General features: G+C 33.7%; 1 protein-coding gene across 1 annotated transcript; it reads left to right on the forward strand.

The window, feature by feature from the left end:
- Window positions 1–207: 207 nt before the first annotated feature.
- LOC105776426 (ubiquitin C-terminal hydrolase 13) lies at window positions 208–17,195 on the forward strand. The gene is made up of 32 exons (XM_012599067.2): window positions 208–413; window positions 630–693; window positions 941–1,085; window positions 1,183–1,340; window positions 3,836–4,101; window positions 4,180–4,398; window positions 4,499–4,607; window positions 4,691–4,806; window positions 5,143–5,241; window positions 6,606–6,715; window positions 7,963–8,037; window positions 8,153–8,231; window positions 8,332–8,478; window positions 8,580–8,660; window positions 8,741–8,860; window positions 10,665–10,787; window positions 11,183–11,260; window positions 11,355–11,443; window positions 11,516–11,624; window positions 11,709–11,777; window positions 11,958–12,065; window positions 12,708–12,763; window positions 12,869–13,046; window positions 13,160–13,261; window positions 13,361–13,432; window positions 13,685–13,750; window positions 14,652–14,717; window positions 15,522–15,605; window positions 15,762–15,878; window positions 16,086–16,160; window positions 16,251–16,337; window positions 16,639–17,195. Exons 1-32 carry the CDS (start codon window positions 384–386, stop codon window positions 16,678–16,680), a joined length of 3,339 nt encoding a protein of 1,112 aa, XP_012454521.1. The 5' UTR covers window positions 208–383; the 3' UTR covers window positions 16,681–17,195.
- The last annotated feature ends 1,537 nt before the right edge of the window (window positions 17,196–18,732 follow it).

Here is an 18,732-nt window from a genome sequence, read left to right on the forward strand (position 1 = left end):
TGATAAATTTTAAAATTATAATTATAATTATAATTGAGTATGTGGATGAATTTATATATGTTTTAGCTATAAAGTGAAAATTGAAAAAAGGAAAGAAAAAGTTATAAAGTGAATAATAATAAGACCATCAAAACCTAGACAAAAAATGGTATTTGCCTATTTGGATGAAATAAAATAATGATCTCTGGCCAAAAACCGAAGTAATTGGTTGAAAATCCTGATTTGCCCCCTTTCACAGCAAAACCAGTTTTCCCCTCATTCCACGGGCACTTACACCCCCCATCGTTCCCCCCTCTCTCTCTCTCTTAGTATTTCTCTCTACTCGCAGCTCTCTCTCTCTCTCTAACAGATTCAGTCGATCGAGCGGCCGCCCATCACAGCCCATGACTCTGATGACTCCTCCACCGTTAGATGTAACCATCCAACCCTTCTTCTCTCTCTTCCTATTTCACTTCAATTCAATTTCGATCCCCTAACGCCGCGTTTTTTCAACTGTCTCAATGCTTCTTCCCATCCAGCTTGGAAGAGGAAATTCATCATTTTTCTGAGTGTCCATGCTTGGACTCCTAGGGTTTTGATCAGCAGATCCCAACTGTCCCTCTCATTTTGTATCTGTTTTTGTTTTGCAGCAGGAGGACGATGAGATGTTGGTCCCCCACAATGACTTCGTCGACGGTCCTCAGCCTTTAGAAGGTGAAATTTTCATCTCTATTAAATTTTTTTCTGCTTGTGTCTCATGAAACTGAGAGTAAGTTGAATTTCATTATAGAATTGAATTCTTATTTATTCTTTTTTTTTTTTTAGTTTCAGCTGAATGAAATGTCGTATTTACATCATTTTGAATATTTATGAATATTCTTTGCTGCTGATTTTTTTTTAAATTCTTTAATTTGATCGTTTCTTATGCTTTCAATTTTTAACATTGTCTTATTTATTAAAGTGGCGAAGGAAGCTGCAAGTAAAGTGGATGCACAAGCAGTGGATGATCCACCGTCAGGAAGGTTCACATGGACAATTGAGAATTTCTCGAGGCTTAATACTAAGAAGCTCTACTCTGACATCTTCTTTGTTGGAGGCTACAAATGGTAGTTTTAGTTGATCAATTTGTGCTCTTCGGAGTTCTTGCTAAACTATTTTTGCATTGATCTATCAATAAGATTTAATTTGAGTCCTTTTGAACAGGCGGATACTTATTTTCCCCAAGGGTAACAATGTTGATCATTTGTCAATGTATCTTGATGTTGCGGATTCAGCAACTTTACCCTATGGATGGAGTAGATATGCACAGTTCAGCTTAGCTGTCTGCAACCAAATACATAATAAGTATACTATTAGAAAAGGTATATCTGGTGGTACTGCAATTCTTAATTCAATCCCTTTATGTAGCAGTTGTTTTGGCATCTTATGCTGCATGTCAACGGGTTATACACCCATGTAAAGCCAGTCAACCTTCTTTTTTCATTCATCCATTTTTTTTTTTTGCTTTTTAAGTTGTAGTCTTTTTTGTTAAACAACTCTTGTTTTTGACATTGTTTCTGTTTATGAATTCTTTACTGCTCTGAGTGGTAGTTTGTACATCTATTTTATATACTTCAAAATTTAACTTCTTCTTCTTCTTTTAGAGCTGCCTTAATATGACCATTATCTGTATCTTGCATGTTTCAAACCTTCTGTTTAAGTGTATCCAAGATTGAGCTTAATTTCCCATTGGTGATAGTCAGTATTTCTTCTTACATCTTTTACTTCTTTTTTTTTTTTTGGATTCTTATGGGTGGGGATTTGAACCTTGAAGTTGAGACCTCCTTCCTTGAGGAGAAGAGTAACTATCAATTAGGTTATTCTGCAGTTGCATTTTGTACCCTTCGGATGAGCTGATTTATTCATGTGTTTTAGAGGTGGAGTTGAATGTAGCATGTTGAAGAGTAATGGCTGTGGAGCTCTGTCCCCAACGTGTAGTGACAATTCAAGAAATTTGCATTTATTTTTTTCTTTTTTTGGCATAGCTGATTTATAGAATCCTTTAGTTGCTAAGTTTACCTGGTTGTGGACTTCTTGTGGTTAAATAGATAGAGCTTGAATGCGGTTCAAGTTTTGAAGAATGAGTCTGCCAATGGCATAGTTAACTACTAAAAGTTGACATATATTTAAGGTTTATCAAATGGCATGCTATTTTGTTTCCTTTACTACTTTTTTTTATGTATGCCACATAAAGTTTGGGTTGGAAAAAGTAGTCTGAAGCTAAATTTGTCTGACTATGAAGAAAAATGATTGATTATGTGAATTTTGTCTTCAATCATGTCCCATGAGATCTAATAGCCGAGCTGCCATACTGCCATTTTTACTTTTGAGCAGTCTTGTGAAGACAAACTCCTAGGCATGACTACGGTTTGCGCCTTAGTGCTAGACAGCAAGAGCTCTTCAGACCGTTTTGGGTGAGTTCCATTGATGAGACATATGCTCGTGTGCCTAGGAGCCTGCTTTTTAAGGGGATAGGCATAGAAAGAGACTGTTCCATTGAAGTTCTCTTTGATTTAATTTAAACCTTTTTCATTAGCTATACCCTAAGGGATAGCATCAAGCTCTGTATTCCTTAATATTTGAATATTCTAAAAGAAAAGGGATAGCATCATGCTCTGTATTTATAGATAAAGCTCTTTGGACTTTATTCTCATAATTATATATTAAGCTTATATACACATGCAGACATAGACTGACATACAAAACCACATACGTATTGTACCTTTTGGAACTGATCTTAAAAGATTATATTTCTTATTTTCTTGTATAATCTAGAACTTTAATTTAATTTACCGAGGCAAGTTTGAAATTAAAATTTTTAAACTGTTTTAGTATTTTTTTTTCCTGATTCTAGGCCTTCTAGGATTTTCTAAAGACTTAAGTAAAATTTCCTTGACCCTGGGGTAATCTTTATGTGTTTATAAGTTAGCTTCTCCACAGGAACCATTATTTTAGACAGTTAAGATATATTTTAATTGCATGCTTATTACTTTCTAGGATGCCTTTGGTTTTGAAATTATGAGCTTTTTTCTTGTGAAATGGTTGTCTGACTAATATTGATATTCTCATTCTCGTTAATGTTGGTATTAAGGCCTTTGAAATTGCCCTGAGTTTCTCACTTCACTAGACATGCCCCATTCCCTTCTCATCAACTGCAACTCATAAGGCAACATGGTTTTACAAGTAATTTTCTGACCAATTTATCTATCCGGAAATCAGATACTTTGTACTGCCTGAAAATTCAGTCTTGCAACTGGCTGAAGTCCAGATCCCTCTTGGCATTAAACTGGTCTTGGACCCAGTTAAATAAAAAAGCTCTTGTTCCATCTATATTAAGGTTTGATGTTGTAACTAGCTCAATATAGAGTCCTCAAGATATACTCCTTGATATCTATTAAAGGGACATTTTGGCATTAAAGCAAAGCAGTTCTCCATGTTTGTACTTTATATTCTTTTTGGTCTTCCGTTCACTATGGTAAAAGTGTGGTGAACTGCTTTTACTTTTTATCCTCAAAGTCAATGTGAAAAATTGTGGTCTGGAATGGAGATGTTATTTTTGTTCTTTAATTCTTGGTAGATTTGGGTGTGATATAATGGGTGGGTATTCCTATAAATTTTTGAAATTCAGAAGAAAGAGAGGTGCATCAAAATTTCAAATGAATTTCCATAAAAATGCACTGCTTAAAGATGTTGATGATTACCTGATGTTTAGTGTGTTGAAAATTTAGGCTTCTTGAATTGTCATGGTGCCCACTTGTTTTTGCTTTATCATGCAAGCTCAAATTTTGTGCGATTGATTCTTCATTGTTCTTTGCAGACACTCAGCATCAGTTCAATGTACGTGAAAGTGATTGGGGCTTCACTTCATTCATGCCTCTTGGTGAACTATATGACCCTAGTAGAGGCTTTCTTGTGAATGACACATGTGTCGTAGAAGCTGATGTTGCTGTGCGTAAGGTTGCTGATTATTGGTCACATGACTCAAAAAAGGAGACTGGTTATGTCGGACTCAAGAATCAGGGAGCCACCTGCTATATGAACTCTCTCCTCCAAACACTCTATCATATTCCCTACTTCAGAAAGGTTAGCTTATTTATTCTTTATTACATTTCTTATAGTTAAAATTCTCAAGGAGTTAAATGCTTGAGCCATGCATTGCAGGCTGTGTATCATATGCCAACAACTGAGAATGACATGCCCACAGGGAGCATTCCATTGGCTTTGCAGAGTCTATTTTATAAGCTCCAGTATAGTGACACTAGTGTGGCAACCAAGGAGTTGACGAAATCTTTTGGGTGGGACACTTATGATTCTTTCATGCAGCACGATGTTCAGGAACTTAATAGGGTTCTTTGTGAAAAGCTTGAAGACAAAATGAAGGTATAGGGTTTTCTTCTATTAGTATTTTGTGATTGATTGCTCCTATGTTTGTTTAAAATGTTTCTAAAAATTTCTTTCTTTATTTTAAAATAACTCTCAGGGAACAGTTGTGGAGGGTACAATACAACAGTTGTTTGAAGGGCATCATATGAATTATATTGAATGCATCAATGTGGACTATAAGTCAACAAGAAAGGAATCATTTTATGGTACAGTTTTTAAGGTTACAACAATGACTAGATTGTTAAAGGTTGATATTGTGGGGCTTATAATTTGACACAATTACCTGTAGATCTTCAGCTTGATGTGAAAGGCTGTAAGGATGTTTATGCATCTTTTGACAAATATGTTGAAGTGGAGTGTCTTGAAGGTGACAATAGGTATCATGCTGAACAATTTGGTTTACAGGTGAGATGCCTTGGAGAAATCCATCAGTTCATCATTTTTACATTGAAACCTATAACTTAATGAACAGATTCTACATTATAAAAACTTGTGGACTTAAATAAATTTATTCAAATCTGCTTGTCTTTGGCTGGTCTGCGTTGTCTCTTCTTTCAGCCATCTTTGTTTAGATATGCTTGGGAAAGCAATCTGTTTTCTTCATGGTGTTGATTTGGAAGTTATGGTTTTCCTGACTTGGACTACTATGCTCAATGTTCTGTACTCAGCTTAATATCTTGCTTAAATGTTCCCTATAAAGATAATGTTTAAAGAATTTCAGGGGTTTTGTGCCTTTTTCAGGATGCCAGGAAAGGAGTTCTTTTCATTGACTTTCCTCCTGTCCTTCAACTTCAGCTAAAACGTTTTGAGTATGATTTCATGCGGGATACTATGGTGAAGGTTAGTCGCTGAATAGATAACTGAATATCTTGTCTTATATTTCTGTTGCTTTAATGATTGCTATTCTTTTCTTGTTTGAATTTGGTCAAAGTTACTCTTAAGCATTTAGTACAGCATCATGAATTGTAAGCATATTTTAATAACCATACTAGGATCAGGTTCTATATAATGCTGATTCTATATGATGCTTCCCTTAAATGAATGTATATGTGGCTTTCCATTTTTCTGGTTTGACTCATTTTATGTAAATCTGGTTTGTGCAAGAGCCAGTGAGATGATCTCCTATTTGTATTTTGAAGTTCATATTTCCCTTCTGAGATTTTGTTAATCTGAATGATTGTCTGTTAACTTTCTCTAGTTAGCCAGATATGTTTAATGTAAGAATTTACTTCTAAAAGTAGTACTGAAACTTCTTTTTTAAGATTATCTTTGGAATTCCTAAGATATTTCCTTATTTCTAAATAAAATGAAGATACCTTACTTCTTATTTGTTGTAAGAATATACCGACAAAAATTTAATTTCCTGGAATATTTTTATGTTGGGATTAATATTTTCCGTAAAAGATTTAGTCCTAAGGTTTCTACCCTCAATATTATGGAATGGTACATAAATGACTTGTTTTCAAGCTATAAGTTGTGATACTAGGCATCATGTTGTTGAACTTTAATAGGATAGATTATCTGGAGAAACACGTGAATCATTTGCATCTAGCTCTTTTAGCATTTTCTATTTTAGTTTAGAAGTTAACCTAATGGTTAATATATTTTCTGAGGCCATTTTTCTGTTTTCGTATAAGTAAAAGATGTACTATAAATTTGCAGCCTTTGCTAGATAATGTTACTTTTAACAAAAATGTGTTTTGAGTACATGTATAGTATTATGAAGTGTGTTGATTCCGACTTTAACATGGGTGGGTGATAATTATTCAATGATTCAGTAGTCAAAAATATTTTCTCTTTGCTTGTACTATACAATGACAAATTGGCAGTCAATTTGCAATTGTTTTAGAGGGCTCTTCTGGAAACAAGAAGTAAAGAACCAGAAGGGGTGTGGTCTTAAACTTTATGCCCCTCCTTGAGGTGTGGTCTTAAACTTTATGCCCCTCCTTGAAGCTGTTCTAAAATAACCAAGATACTTCTTATATCATTAGATCCTGTAGGCTCATAAATTTTGTCTGAAAGTGAGAGAGATGGTGTGTGATAAAAAGGTTGCACAAATTCTGTTAGATCCTTTCTGTTCTATTCTCTTACATGCATGTATGTGCATGCATGTGCATTTCACTCAAATCTGTTATTTAATCTTTGATATCCGTGGAAACATTTCTTTATTATTATTTTTAATCTTAATCATACTTTTTGTATAGATAAATGATCGCTATGAGTTCCCCTTGCAACTTGACCTAGATAGGGAGGATGGCAAGTATTTATCACCTGAGGCTGACAGAAGCGTTCGCAACCTTTATACCCTTCACAGGTATTTGCTCACTTTGTTGTGCTGGAACTGTCAATTGTTTTTTTAGCAGCTGTGTTCCTTCTCCCACTTGATGTAAGTGACTTAAGGAAGGGTTTCAAAGAAACCTAAATCTCTAAAAATTTAATCTGTTTTTGACTACAAATTATTAGATCAATCAATTAAGCATGTCTGATGGTATAATGTGCAATAAAAAACTAATCATTTATGTAAAACAATGCAGAACTCCCCCTCAATTAGATTTTAATGATTTGTAGAAATCCAAAAAGTGCCTGCAATAACTTTGAAGAGCAAGGAAGACAAAAGGAGAATATAAGAATGCTGTAACCACAAGGTTTTGTTTGATGAGCAAAGTATTCTGCTAGTTAACCTGACAAGACACCTTTTAATAATTTTTAATCAGTTCCAATTTACTAAAATCCTGCATTAACTTGAGCACTAAAAAAGCCAGACTAACCTATAGCTACCTTATGTAACAGAAAACATAATTAGTCGAGGTGATATAATTACCAAAATAACCTTTATTTGCTGCTCAAAATTGTCAATTTCTAGTAAGCATTATTTCTATTGTGATTTCTTTAGTTTTCTTCTGTTTTTGGGTCTTTTATTTTTTGTTGGACTAGGCTTTCCTCTGATTATGTGTTTTATGCTATTGTTGTTGTTATCATCATCATCATCAAAAGCACTGCAAATATCACCTTTATTTTTTTTGGGATAACTGAAGAAACAAAATCACAAAAAAGCCACCCCTAAGGGAGCCATCATTGTCTTGTGTCAATTAATTATTAGGCTTTGTTGGTTACTTGATATTTAGAAGCATTGTTGTTCATTTGGTGAAGTTGGCTATTGCTGAAATTTATCTACTTCCTTGTATAAATTGTGCTTGTTTCAACTGAGGGATAAGCACATTTATAATGATTATTCCAGTTTGCAAATTTATGCTAATAGTTTAACTAGTTGTCAAGTTGGTCGATATGGATGTGATAGAGGCCAGTTCTATTATTTACTTATATTTCAAACAGAGTAGTAATGAAAATTTCAGCGTAAGGTTATATTGGTGTTTTATTGATTAAGAGTGCAAATAGAGATTTACTTTCTGCCTTTTTGTTACTCTTTGTGGCAGACTTTTCTCCATCTTTTTTCTCTTAATTTAACTGCTTATAAAAACTATTCAATCTGGTCTTTTATAACTCACCTTGACAAGTGTACAAGAGGGTAATAAGATCATAATTCTTTTACATTGTATGCAGTGTTTTGGTTCACAGTGGTGGGGTGCATGGTGGGCATTACTATGCTTATATCAGGCCAACCCTCTCAGATCAGTGGTACCTATCATGTTTTGAAAATTTCTCACTTCCAGGCTTTTATGCTAATTGCCTGTCATAATGTTCTTGTTTTTACTTATGCTCACTTCAGCATTTATTGGTATTGGTCATCTAGGTTCAAGTTTGATGATGAACGGGTAACAAAAGAAGATGTTAAGAGGGCATTGGAGGAGCAGTATGGTGGTGAAGAAGAGGTATTGTTCTCTGATTGTTGCGTGTCAAAATTGATATTTCTTTTATGTGGTTGAATTTCCTTCAGTAGAGATGCTTTATCTTACCTGCTTCCTTAAACAGTTACCGCAGACAAATCCTGGGTTCAACAACACTCCATTTAAATTTACTAAATATTCAAATGCATATATGCTTGTGTATATACGAGAAAGTGACAAGGACAAAATAATCTGTAATGTGGATGAGAAGGACATTGCTGAACACCTGAGAGTAAGATTGCTTCTGATTTTTGTTAATTACAAATTTAAATTTGCAATGCTGTTTATGTTCACTGCAAAATGTTGCTGTGTGCTTTGAACATCACATTTCAGATAAGATTGAAGAAAGAGCAAGAAGAGAAGGAGCAAAAGAGGAAGGAAAAAGCAGAGGCACATCTGTATACTGTTATAAAGGTACAACATTCCGTATGCTTGTCTCTCTCTCTCTCTCTATAGATTTATATGTTTCTTATCTTATTTTTGTATGTCATCAGGTTGCACGTAATGAAGACCTAGTTGAGCAGATTGGAAGGGATATATACTTTGATCTGGTGGATCATGAAAAAGTTCGTAGCTTTCGAATTCAGAAGCAGATGCCTTTTAATGTTTTCAAGGTACTTAAATATAAGGCTAGATCTTTCTGACTTGTTTTAATCAATTATCTGGTATCCCCCTAAAAAAAGTAAAAATCGGAAAGTAATTCTGTAATGCCATTACTTTTTTTCTCGAGCTTCACTTGGAATTTTCTCCCTGCTTGTATTAGGGTGATTTCCTGCTACTTTTCCTGTATGCTTGGAATTGTTTCAATCTTCTAGTATTTTGTAGTAGACAATTTTACACTTGGGGAACGAACTAATTGAATTAGATCATTTTTCATGTCAAAGGTTTAAAAACTGACAATCTACTGGTAACTGACAATGCGTAGATTGAAAAAAGATGTTGAGAGGTAAAATGTACCATATTGGAGATTTTAGATCTGAGTCATCTGACTCTAGTTAAGGTACTACTTCTGCAATAACCTTGATTTTCTTTGTAAAACTAAAGATTTAGATGATTTAAAGTTCCAAATTAGGTTTCTCATTCTCTCCTGAAAACCTTGGGGCTCTGACTAAAAGTCAATGTGTGCCGATTTCTGTTTTTCTCTGACCGTGTGAGCGTGAGCTCCTACACTTTTTAGGGTAGCGTGAGCTCCTACTAGAAAGTTCAAAACCTGGGACGACTCAATATGATTGAAAAGCATGGAAAAACCATTTTGGATTTCATTATTACTTGTTCTTGTGAATTTTGCATGAAGAATTTGTAAGAGCCTGCTGAAGTGAAGTATGTTGACAAGTGAAGTTTAATATGAAATTGGTGAAGAAGATGGTTGCATAGATTAGGATTCTGCCTGATAAGTTCCCTGATGTTGATGTGAATTTGGTGATTATAACTGTTGGAATCCCTATAATTAAGGATAGAAATCTGATGGTATTGGAATCCCTATAATTAAGGATAGAAATCTGTTGTGATCTCTTGTAAATAGAAACTAATCTCAGTTACTGATTCTTAGGAAATTACGATATCAATTACTGATTCTTAGGGATTAGGATTTATTTCCTTTAAAATGATTATTTTTCTCTTTATAAAGCTGTAAACTAAAGTAGTAGCAATATAACAGAATTTTTCCTCTGAGTGTTTTTACAATAACTTGTCTGAAGTTTTTGAAGTATCTGACAAAAAGATTCAGGGCTTATTACTTAAGTACCAACCAAGGTTAGAATCTGGGTGAGAATAGGCATGGCCGTCATGAACGTGGTGGAAAGCACTTAAGTTATGGCATTACCAATTAAGATGTGAATGTGGATGCCTTTTCTCGAAATCTTCTCTTCTTGAAATGATGCACTTTTCCTTTAGTCAAGTATCTTGAATTTGTTGTTTAACTTTCCTTACTATGTACTATTCATATATGGTTTTATTCTACAGAAATTCCAATTATTAAGGAACTTTTGTTTGCCTCAGTAGGAGTTGGACCTTATATAGTGCAAGGGGAGCAAGACCTTCTAACTGAAATTTGTGTCTCACTTTTGGAGATAAATCAATTAAATGTGGATTTTTTCCCCTCTGCACTGCTTGTTTTTTATTTTCTGTTGTTTTAATCAAGCAGTTGAAAGAGATAAATGTAGTTTTAATTCCTTAACCTATAACTATGTGATGGTTTGAACTAAAAGTTAGTGGATTTCTGCATGTGCCTCAGTGCATGGTTTATGGATGGGATGCTTTCCGGTTAGATATGTTCTTATTTGCTTTGTTTTGTTTTGTATTTTTGATGATTTTATTTTTCTAGACTCCACAACAAATTCCTTTATTCTGTAAGTTTTGAAGCTAATGCCATACAATTGAAGTTTCTACTCCTAATGTCCTATTGTTTGTTATTATCAGGAAGAAGTTGCTAAAGAGTTTGGTATTCCTGTGCAATATCAACGTTTTTGGTTGTGGGCAAAGCGGCAGAACCATACATACCGTCCAAATCGACCATTAACTTATCAGGAGGAAGCACAATCTGTAAGTGTTTTTGGTTTTACTAATTTCAAGCTTTTACCTGAAGCATGTTATATGACCTATGGTTTGAACTCGTACCAGCACGCGACGCATGTACCCGAGTCCAAGCAACATACATTTAAAATCACGACCAGTCATTGAGTGTATTCTGTATATGAATTGAATAATGTGTAGTCTGGTTGATTGTATGATGACATTGATATTCATACTGGCAGTCATAAGTATGGATTATGTAGTAACATTTGCAGTAAACTTTTCTTTTCAGGTTGCTGGCAGGTATAGGTCTAGTGGGTCCACCCACTTTATCTGCTTTGTGTACTCATGTTTGTCTTGTTCTTGTATTTTAACGTAACACAACATTTTGTGTATGATGTGATCTTTGTAATACCTTCAATTAGGTAGGACAACTTAGAGAGGTTTCAAATAAGGCGAATAATGCAGAGCTGAAGTTGTTCCTGGAAGTGGAGCTTGGACCGGTACTTATTTGATAATTTTCTTTTGAATTTTGGTTTGCTTGAAGCTCTTTGTTATTGTGATGGTGCACTATTTCTAATATTTAGCATTATTCAGGATTTGCAGCCAGTACCTCCACCTGAGAAGACTAAAGAAGATATTCTTCTTTTCTTTAAACTCTATGACCCAGTCAAAGAGGAGCTCCGGTAATACCTACATCTTATTTTTCTTTAGAGAGGAACTATTTGTGGTTACTGATGCTTTTTCTTCTATGTCAGTTATATTGGGAGGATGTTTGTGAAGGGTGCTGGCAAGCCAATGGAAATATTGGCAAGGATCAACAAAATGGCAGGCTTTGGTCCTGATGAAGAGATTGAACTTTATGAGGTTGGTTTGGTTATTTTATTTTAGATGCATCTGGTTTCCCAATAAACGTGTCTACCACATCTCACATATCTCTTCCATGCACAGGAAATAAAATTTGAACCCAATGTCATGTGTGAACACATTGACAAGAAGCTCACATTCCGTACCAGTCAGGTGTGATAAATCATGCTCAATTACAATGTTTTCTTCCATAAGTTGACAAGCCTTTATTATGAAATCACTTTGTCAATTATCTGTATCTCAATGTTTGAATTATTTTTGCTTTTTCTCCTGATTTTATTATTATTATTATTATTTTAAATTTGTCTTTGTGAATGCATGTTCCAAATACAGCTTGAAGATGGTGATATTATATGCCTTCAAAAATATTCTGAAGTTGCAAGCGAACAATGCCGTTATCCTGATGTTCCTTCATTTCTGGAGTATGTACATAATCGTCAGGTATAGGAAGAATCTTCTTGTGGTAGTAGTAATTTTTTGACAACTTGTTATTGTATGAAGATTGGACCATTGCTGAGGTTCTAATTTTTCTTTTCCTGGCTGCAGCAATTCTGTTGATGTTTCTGATATGGATTGAGATTTCTTGATGTTGTTGACAGCAGATCTTTTCTTGCTTTTAAAATGTTTAGCTGTAGCTTGTGCTTTCTTAGGGAAAAAGCCAGACTTTTTTCTTTTTTGATATTTCTATCCTTTTTATTATTTGCCCTCACATTAGTAGAATTTTAGGCTTGAACCTTTTCTTTTTGTCTTTTGTTTCCTATTCATTTTGTGTTTTTCTTTTCCTGTTGCATTTATCTTTTGCCTCCAAATAAAAAAACTTACAAAAGCAAAAATTAAAAGCATCTATTAAATGGAACCATAGAGAGGGAAGGTTTTAAATTTCCATTGGTTGTACTAACTTTATGGAATCAGTATCTATGATATCTATTCAAAATCTAGAAGTAGAGGACTTTAGTTACTGATGCTTTGCTGAGGTCTGTGATTTTAATTTTAAACCCCATTATGTTGTACATGTTCAAAATTCAGTGTAATTGAGGATTATTATTTGCAAAAAATTTATTTATTTACATTGATGATATGTAGGTTGTTCGGTTTAGATCTCTAGAAAAGCCAAAGGAGGATGAATTTTCTCTTGAGTTGTAAGTTCGTTATTACTAAATTTCACACTTTTAAGTAGGTACATTCTGGAGTAAGTCTGGCTAATTCTGCTTACACTGTTCATGCTCATGTAATCATTTGTCTAGGTCAAAGCTTCACAATTATGATGATGTTGTTGAAAGGGTGGCTCACCATCTTGGCTTGGATGATCCTTCCAAAATTAGGCTTACATCCCATAACTGTTATTCCCAGCAACCTAAACCTCAACCTATCAAGTACAGAGGAGTCGAACATTTGTCTGACATGCTTATTCACTACAATCAGGTTTTGTTGGTTACCTAATTGTAGTTCTTTTTGTTACTATTCATTGTTTTAACGTTTTGTCGATTATAATAATTCTGATTATTGCTGATGGGGTATATTTCTGTTTTTGTTAGACATCTGATATTCTATATTATGAAGTGTTGGATATACCTTTGCCAGAACTCCAGGGCCTCAAAACATTGAAAGTTGCTTTCCATCATGCTACCAAAGACGAAGTGAGTGTGAATTAGAAAATTAAAATGCTTCAGTTAATTATTTTTTTTCAGTGTATTATCAGATTATGTTCCCCTCATGAATTATTCGTTAATTCTCAGGTAGTTATTCATACTATTAGATTGCCAAAACAGAGCACTGTAGGGGATGTTCTTGATGACCTCAAGACAAAGGTAACCATTCCAGTTTTGCTTTTTCACTTCCTTGAGTTTTTCCTCCAAAATATTTAAAAAAAGAAGGTGAAACTCTACCAAAATGACTTAGTTTTAATGGTCACTTTGCAGATAAAGCATTTGATTTATTGTTTATAGCACTTTATTTATATGATAGATAAGTTCTAGTTCAACTTTGCATCCGGCAATTATCTCCATATTTTTCCTTGAAGATAGGAATTCAACAAATTACTTTGCATTTGATGTGAGCAGGTGGAGTTGTCTCATCCTGGTGCTGAACTTAGATTACTTGAGGTTTTCTATCACAAGATTTACAAGGTATGTGTTCCGTTGGATTCTATGCATAAATATGGCTGTGTGCAAGCAAGTGTACGATGTACATGTATGTCTAGAGTTGGCAAGGCAGACCTGAACCCCCTAAAACTCGCTCAACCCATTTGAGCAGGAAAAGACAACCAGGCCAACCCAAACCTAAAATTCCCTATACCTGAAATGTAAACTAGAATGGTTCAGATTGAAATGTTCTAAAATATATTTGAATATGAAATCAAATATCCAAAAACCTGCATAGCCCCAATGTTGGACTTGAAATGACTTGATCTGCCCAATTGCTGTCCATAATATGGGTGCACCTGTGTCTGGCTGCATGAACATGTTGGGGTATGATTTGGATTTTTGTTTTACGTTGCTTGAATAAAGTTTTGTTGACCTAATTAATGTCGATACTAATTTTCTTCCATGTCACATTATATGGAATTATTTACCATACAGACATTTTTGGGAGATCTTTCACTGCCTATTTAACTGCTTTCATATAGATTGCTTGCTCATAAGCAAAGGTTATATCAACTTGATCTCCTGTGTATCATAGCCATTGTTTGTTGTAATTTTCCTGAAGTTTCATGCACCATAGCCATACTTTGCTAAAATAATTTTAAATAAGGGTTTTTAGTTTCTGTGGAAAATCTGAAAATTGCACTATCTTTATTTCTTTGGGAGCGAAAAAATTTGCCTCCATTTTGGGGCAGCACTTTTTATTCAATGGCTGAGTTATCAAGACCTGTTCATTAGCTAGAGTTTTTCAACGACTCTTTTGATACCTGGTGGACAAACGCAAGAATTCCAAAATTTGATACTTCTTTTTCTGTGTGGTTTGTTTAGGAATTCATGCAAATTATGATTGCTTTGTTAACTTTGTTGTCTTGTTTTGGTTTTGCAGATCTTCCCTCTCAGTGAAAAGATAGAGAACATAAATGATCAATATTGGACATTACGTGCAGAGGAGGTAAGGCTCTTTGTCCTCCAAACGTGTCCCAATTTGTATTTATACAGTATACCAATCTTAATTCTTGTAAATTACAAATGATCAATATTGGACATTACGTGCAGAGGAGGTAAGGCTCTTTGTCCTCCAAACATGTCCCAATTTGTATTTATACAGTATACCAATCTTAATTCTTGTAAATTTTACATTCTAAAATCCTTATATATAGATTGTTCCATAAATTTCTACTTAACATTACGACTCTTTAACCTTGTTATATGGTTTGCATGCATTGTAGGGCTTTTAATCTCTTTTCAAGTATGACAGTGCTGAATGCTCACTTAATAAGCCAGTTAAAGTTTTATGGTCGTTCATGGCCTACGCTGGTCATAAGCAGCAGAGTGGTTGATTGTCTCTAGTTTGGCTGAATTTTAACAATAATTTAAAAATATTTTGCTTCCTTTCAAAGGCAACTCTACTATTAAGTATAATGGTTACAGAAAAAAAAAATCAATCCATTTGGAGCCAAAACTGGATTTTGAATATGTCCAAGATTTAATGGGAAAATGGTGCAGAATTATCTTTGCTTTTGACATTTTTAATGGTTTTGTATTTTTTTTAAATTTTATGTTCTCAGTCTATTTTAAATTTTTTACACTGACCAAATTAATCAACAGTTCTGACTTGTCCTGATCATACAATAAAATAATTAATGGGATATTCAAAAGTTCCTTCGCATTTTGTCAAACTATAGAGCTTCTTTTCTGTTTTCTTTAATATGTTCCCTTCATTCTCTTGTCTGATATTGATTTCTTATTGCCTTAGATACCGGAAGAGGAGAAAGACCTTGGTCCCCATGATCGCTTGATTCATGTTTACCATTTCATGAAAGACACAACACAAAACCAGGTGATAGGTCATAATTTCTGTTCCTGCCCCTCTTTGAGTGGACCGATTTTGTTTCAAATACCATTGTTTTATTGATGAATGTTAAGAAAGAACTTCATGTCATAGAGGTTACTTGTTGCTTTGCTTATGTGTTAATTTCTTTGTCAACCTTAACAGCAGGTACAGAATTTTGGGGAGCCATTTTTCCTTGTTATTCATGAAACTGAAACATTAGCTGAAGTTAAAGTGCGAGTTCAGAAAAGATTACAGGTTCCAGATGAGGAATTTGCAAAGGTATGATCTCCCCGACACAGAAACCAAGTTATTATGTCTATTAAGATTGCATAGCTTTCCAGTTTTCTATAGTATTTTCTCTTCCTTTGTTTCCCCATATGTTTTTTTTACGGATATAAGTAAATTGAACAATTGTACAAATTCTGCCCATTATTCCAAATATTTGCTCATGGTTTTTCCTTTTCCATTTAAATCTAAACTGTCCAGTGGAAGTTTGCATTTTTATCACTGGGTCGTCCAGAGTATCTTCAGGACTCTGATGTTGTGTCTACTCGTTTTCAGGTTCTTTCTATCTCTATTATCTTCAAGTTCTGTACTTGTCACTTTTCTTGCTGCTCTTTTTGACATTGATCTTTTACTTTGTTTTTGTAGAGAAGGGATGTATATGGTGCTTGGGACCAGTATCTTGGACTGGAACATTCTGACAATGCCCCTAAGCGGTCATATGCAGCAAATCAGGTATAATATTTCTCGATAGCTTTTATTCTTAGTTGAAGAGCGGTGAACCTGGCCAATGATCACTGAATTGTAGTGGTATGAACAGTCGTCTAGTGAAATTTGTTTGATATTGATAGAATCTAAATTTAGGTATTCTAAATTGTTATTAATTCATCAATGCTAGTTGATTTGGCTCATTGTTGGTAGAGGAAACTGGGGTTTATTTTTATCGATTCTAGATGCATGCACATACCAAATAAGTCTGCTGACAAGAAATGAGGTACTTTGTTCATTGGTAAGATGGTTTGATTAAATTTTGCAGAACCGGCATACATTTGAGAAGCCAGTAAAAATCTACAACTAGATCAAAAACTGGAAGAGCTACAACAACTGTATGAGGTGAAACGTGTAGCCGACAGTACGTCCAACTTTTGTGTAATAAGCGAAGAAGCCAGAAGGAGGCTGATTGTTTGGTAATGCAGGAACGGTTATCAAGTAAATTAGATGTGATTCATTCAGCGGTATGGGAAGATGTCATCAACCTAGAAACTCTACATGTTTTCCCAATAGATAGGGACCCGCCTAGTTCCGTGGACAAAGTGGTTTTTAGGTAAGCATTTGGTGTTAAAGTTCGGTTGTAATCTACTTACTACACGACGAGATTTTGTTTTTGGCATTTGTTGTGGGTCGAAAATTTATATTAGCGGGCTGGTGAGTGAGTGATTGGGGATTGTGTATAGAAAATATAGACTGGTAGAGACCTAATGTTTTTCATTTAATCTCCTAAATTCGTGAACTGGTTTTTGCATAGGATGTCACTTGTTAATGGGGACCCCCGTCCCAGCTTTTGTGTAATAGAATGAATCATATCACCATCAACTGCCCAACAACCAGCCTTTGGCTTCCAACTTACATACATATATAAAGAAACGAACGTAAGCTATGACATGTTTATATAAAACCAAAGTAAATTGGCCGTATAGTTTACACGTCGCAAGTTGTGTGGCAGTGCAGAAATAAAGCGATATTATTTCATTGTGCATGTTTGTTTTGAGGCATGCTATGTTCCTCCTATTTGGGCGAAAATACAGAGAATTTACAGTACTGAAAGATTACTACAGAGGAGAAATATCTCCCAAGTTTGAACGAGTCAGGCAGGACTTCTACGGTAAGCCCTTTGAAATGAACTTACCGCACCTGACAACGCAGGCAACAAGTGCAAAATTTTACCCTACACATATTGGTTCGCTTGCTTTTTGAGCGTATGCAATGACTTTTCTACGTCATTATAGAAATTATAACGTATGCAATGTGTTTTTAAACAAGACTTACAACAATTATTTTTTTATTACACTATTCTTTGCTATATATTACTGTTAATATTTTTAAGGTTTTATGGGATTATACGTAATAGTAATTACTATAAATCTTTGGTTAAAATATTTGAAGTTCTTGTACTTTCAAAATTTGAAATTTAGTTATATTTTTATTTTCAAAATTTAGTCTTTTACTTTTGAAGTTTGAAATTTAGATCCAATTGTTAAAATTATTAAATTATTTTTGTTAAATTGATGTTTATTACAATATTATTATTTTTATTTACATGGATATCAAGTTTTTTTATAATTTTGAAATGTTATACAAACAAATTTAACCAAAAAAAAATTAACAATGTCAATAGTTGGACCTAAGTTTCAAACTTGAAAGTAGAGGGATTAAATTCTAAATTTTGGAGAGTACTAATACTTATAGCATATTTTAACCTAAAACTTTAATGTTTTCTTGATCTTCCTACCATTGTACTTCTTGTTGTAAGTAATTTGTGTTGATGTTTTCGAGTTTAGTTCTTTAGCGTTTACGGTTTTAATATAGTCAACTCTCTATATAACTTCATTTGTCTGTTAATATTTTACCTGCTATGGTACACTTATATCAACATGTTTTATAAGGAGATAATTGTTGTAAGCTAACATATCATGAATTTTCATCAAATAAAGAAAGTGAGAATCAAATCAATAAAATTAAAATATGTAAAGTAGGTGAATGCATTATTGCTTTTATACATATTTTATTTTACATTATTTCACATTGTTAATTACAAAGTTCATAAATATAACAAGTTTAATTAATCTAAATGAATTATCAAATTAAATTAATTATTTAATTTACCATGAGTTAATAATCAATTTATAAGTTTATGATGTTCCAAATTCAAAGTAGAATATTTAATTAGGGACTTAATAGTTGATTGAATTGATATCTTTAATTTCATTCATAAAAGATTATTTTGATTTAATAAAATATGATTAACGAATTTTTGTGTGAAATTTAAACATTTTATTCAAATAATATTTTAACTAAAATAATTTTTATTTAATAAATTATAATCAGTAGGTTTGCTTGTATGAAATAATTA

This window comes from Gossypium raimondii, chromosome 10, assembly GCF_025698545.1.
Source record: "Gossypium raimondii isolate GPD5lz chromosome 10, ASM2569854v1, whole genome shotgun sequence".
Classification (NCBI taxonomy): Eukaryota; Viridiplantae; Streptophyta; class Magnoliopsida; order Malvales; family Malvaceae; genus Gossypium; species Gossypium raimondii.

Coding starts and splice junctions, on each gene's coding strand:
- LOC105776426 (XM_012599067.2), top strand. CDS start 384: ATGACTCTGATGACTCCTCCACCGTTAGAT. Junction 1,086..1,182: donor TTTGTTGGAGGCTACAAATG/GTAGTTTTAGTT, acceptor CCTTTTGAACAG/GCGGATACTTATTTTCCCCA. Junction 4,608..4,690: donor AAGAAAGGAATCATTTTATG/GTACAGTTTTTA, acceptor AATTACCTGTAG/ATCTTCAGCTTGATGTGAAA.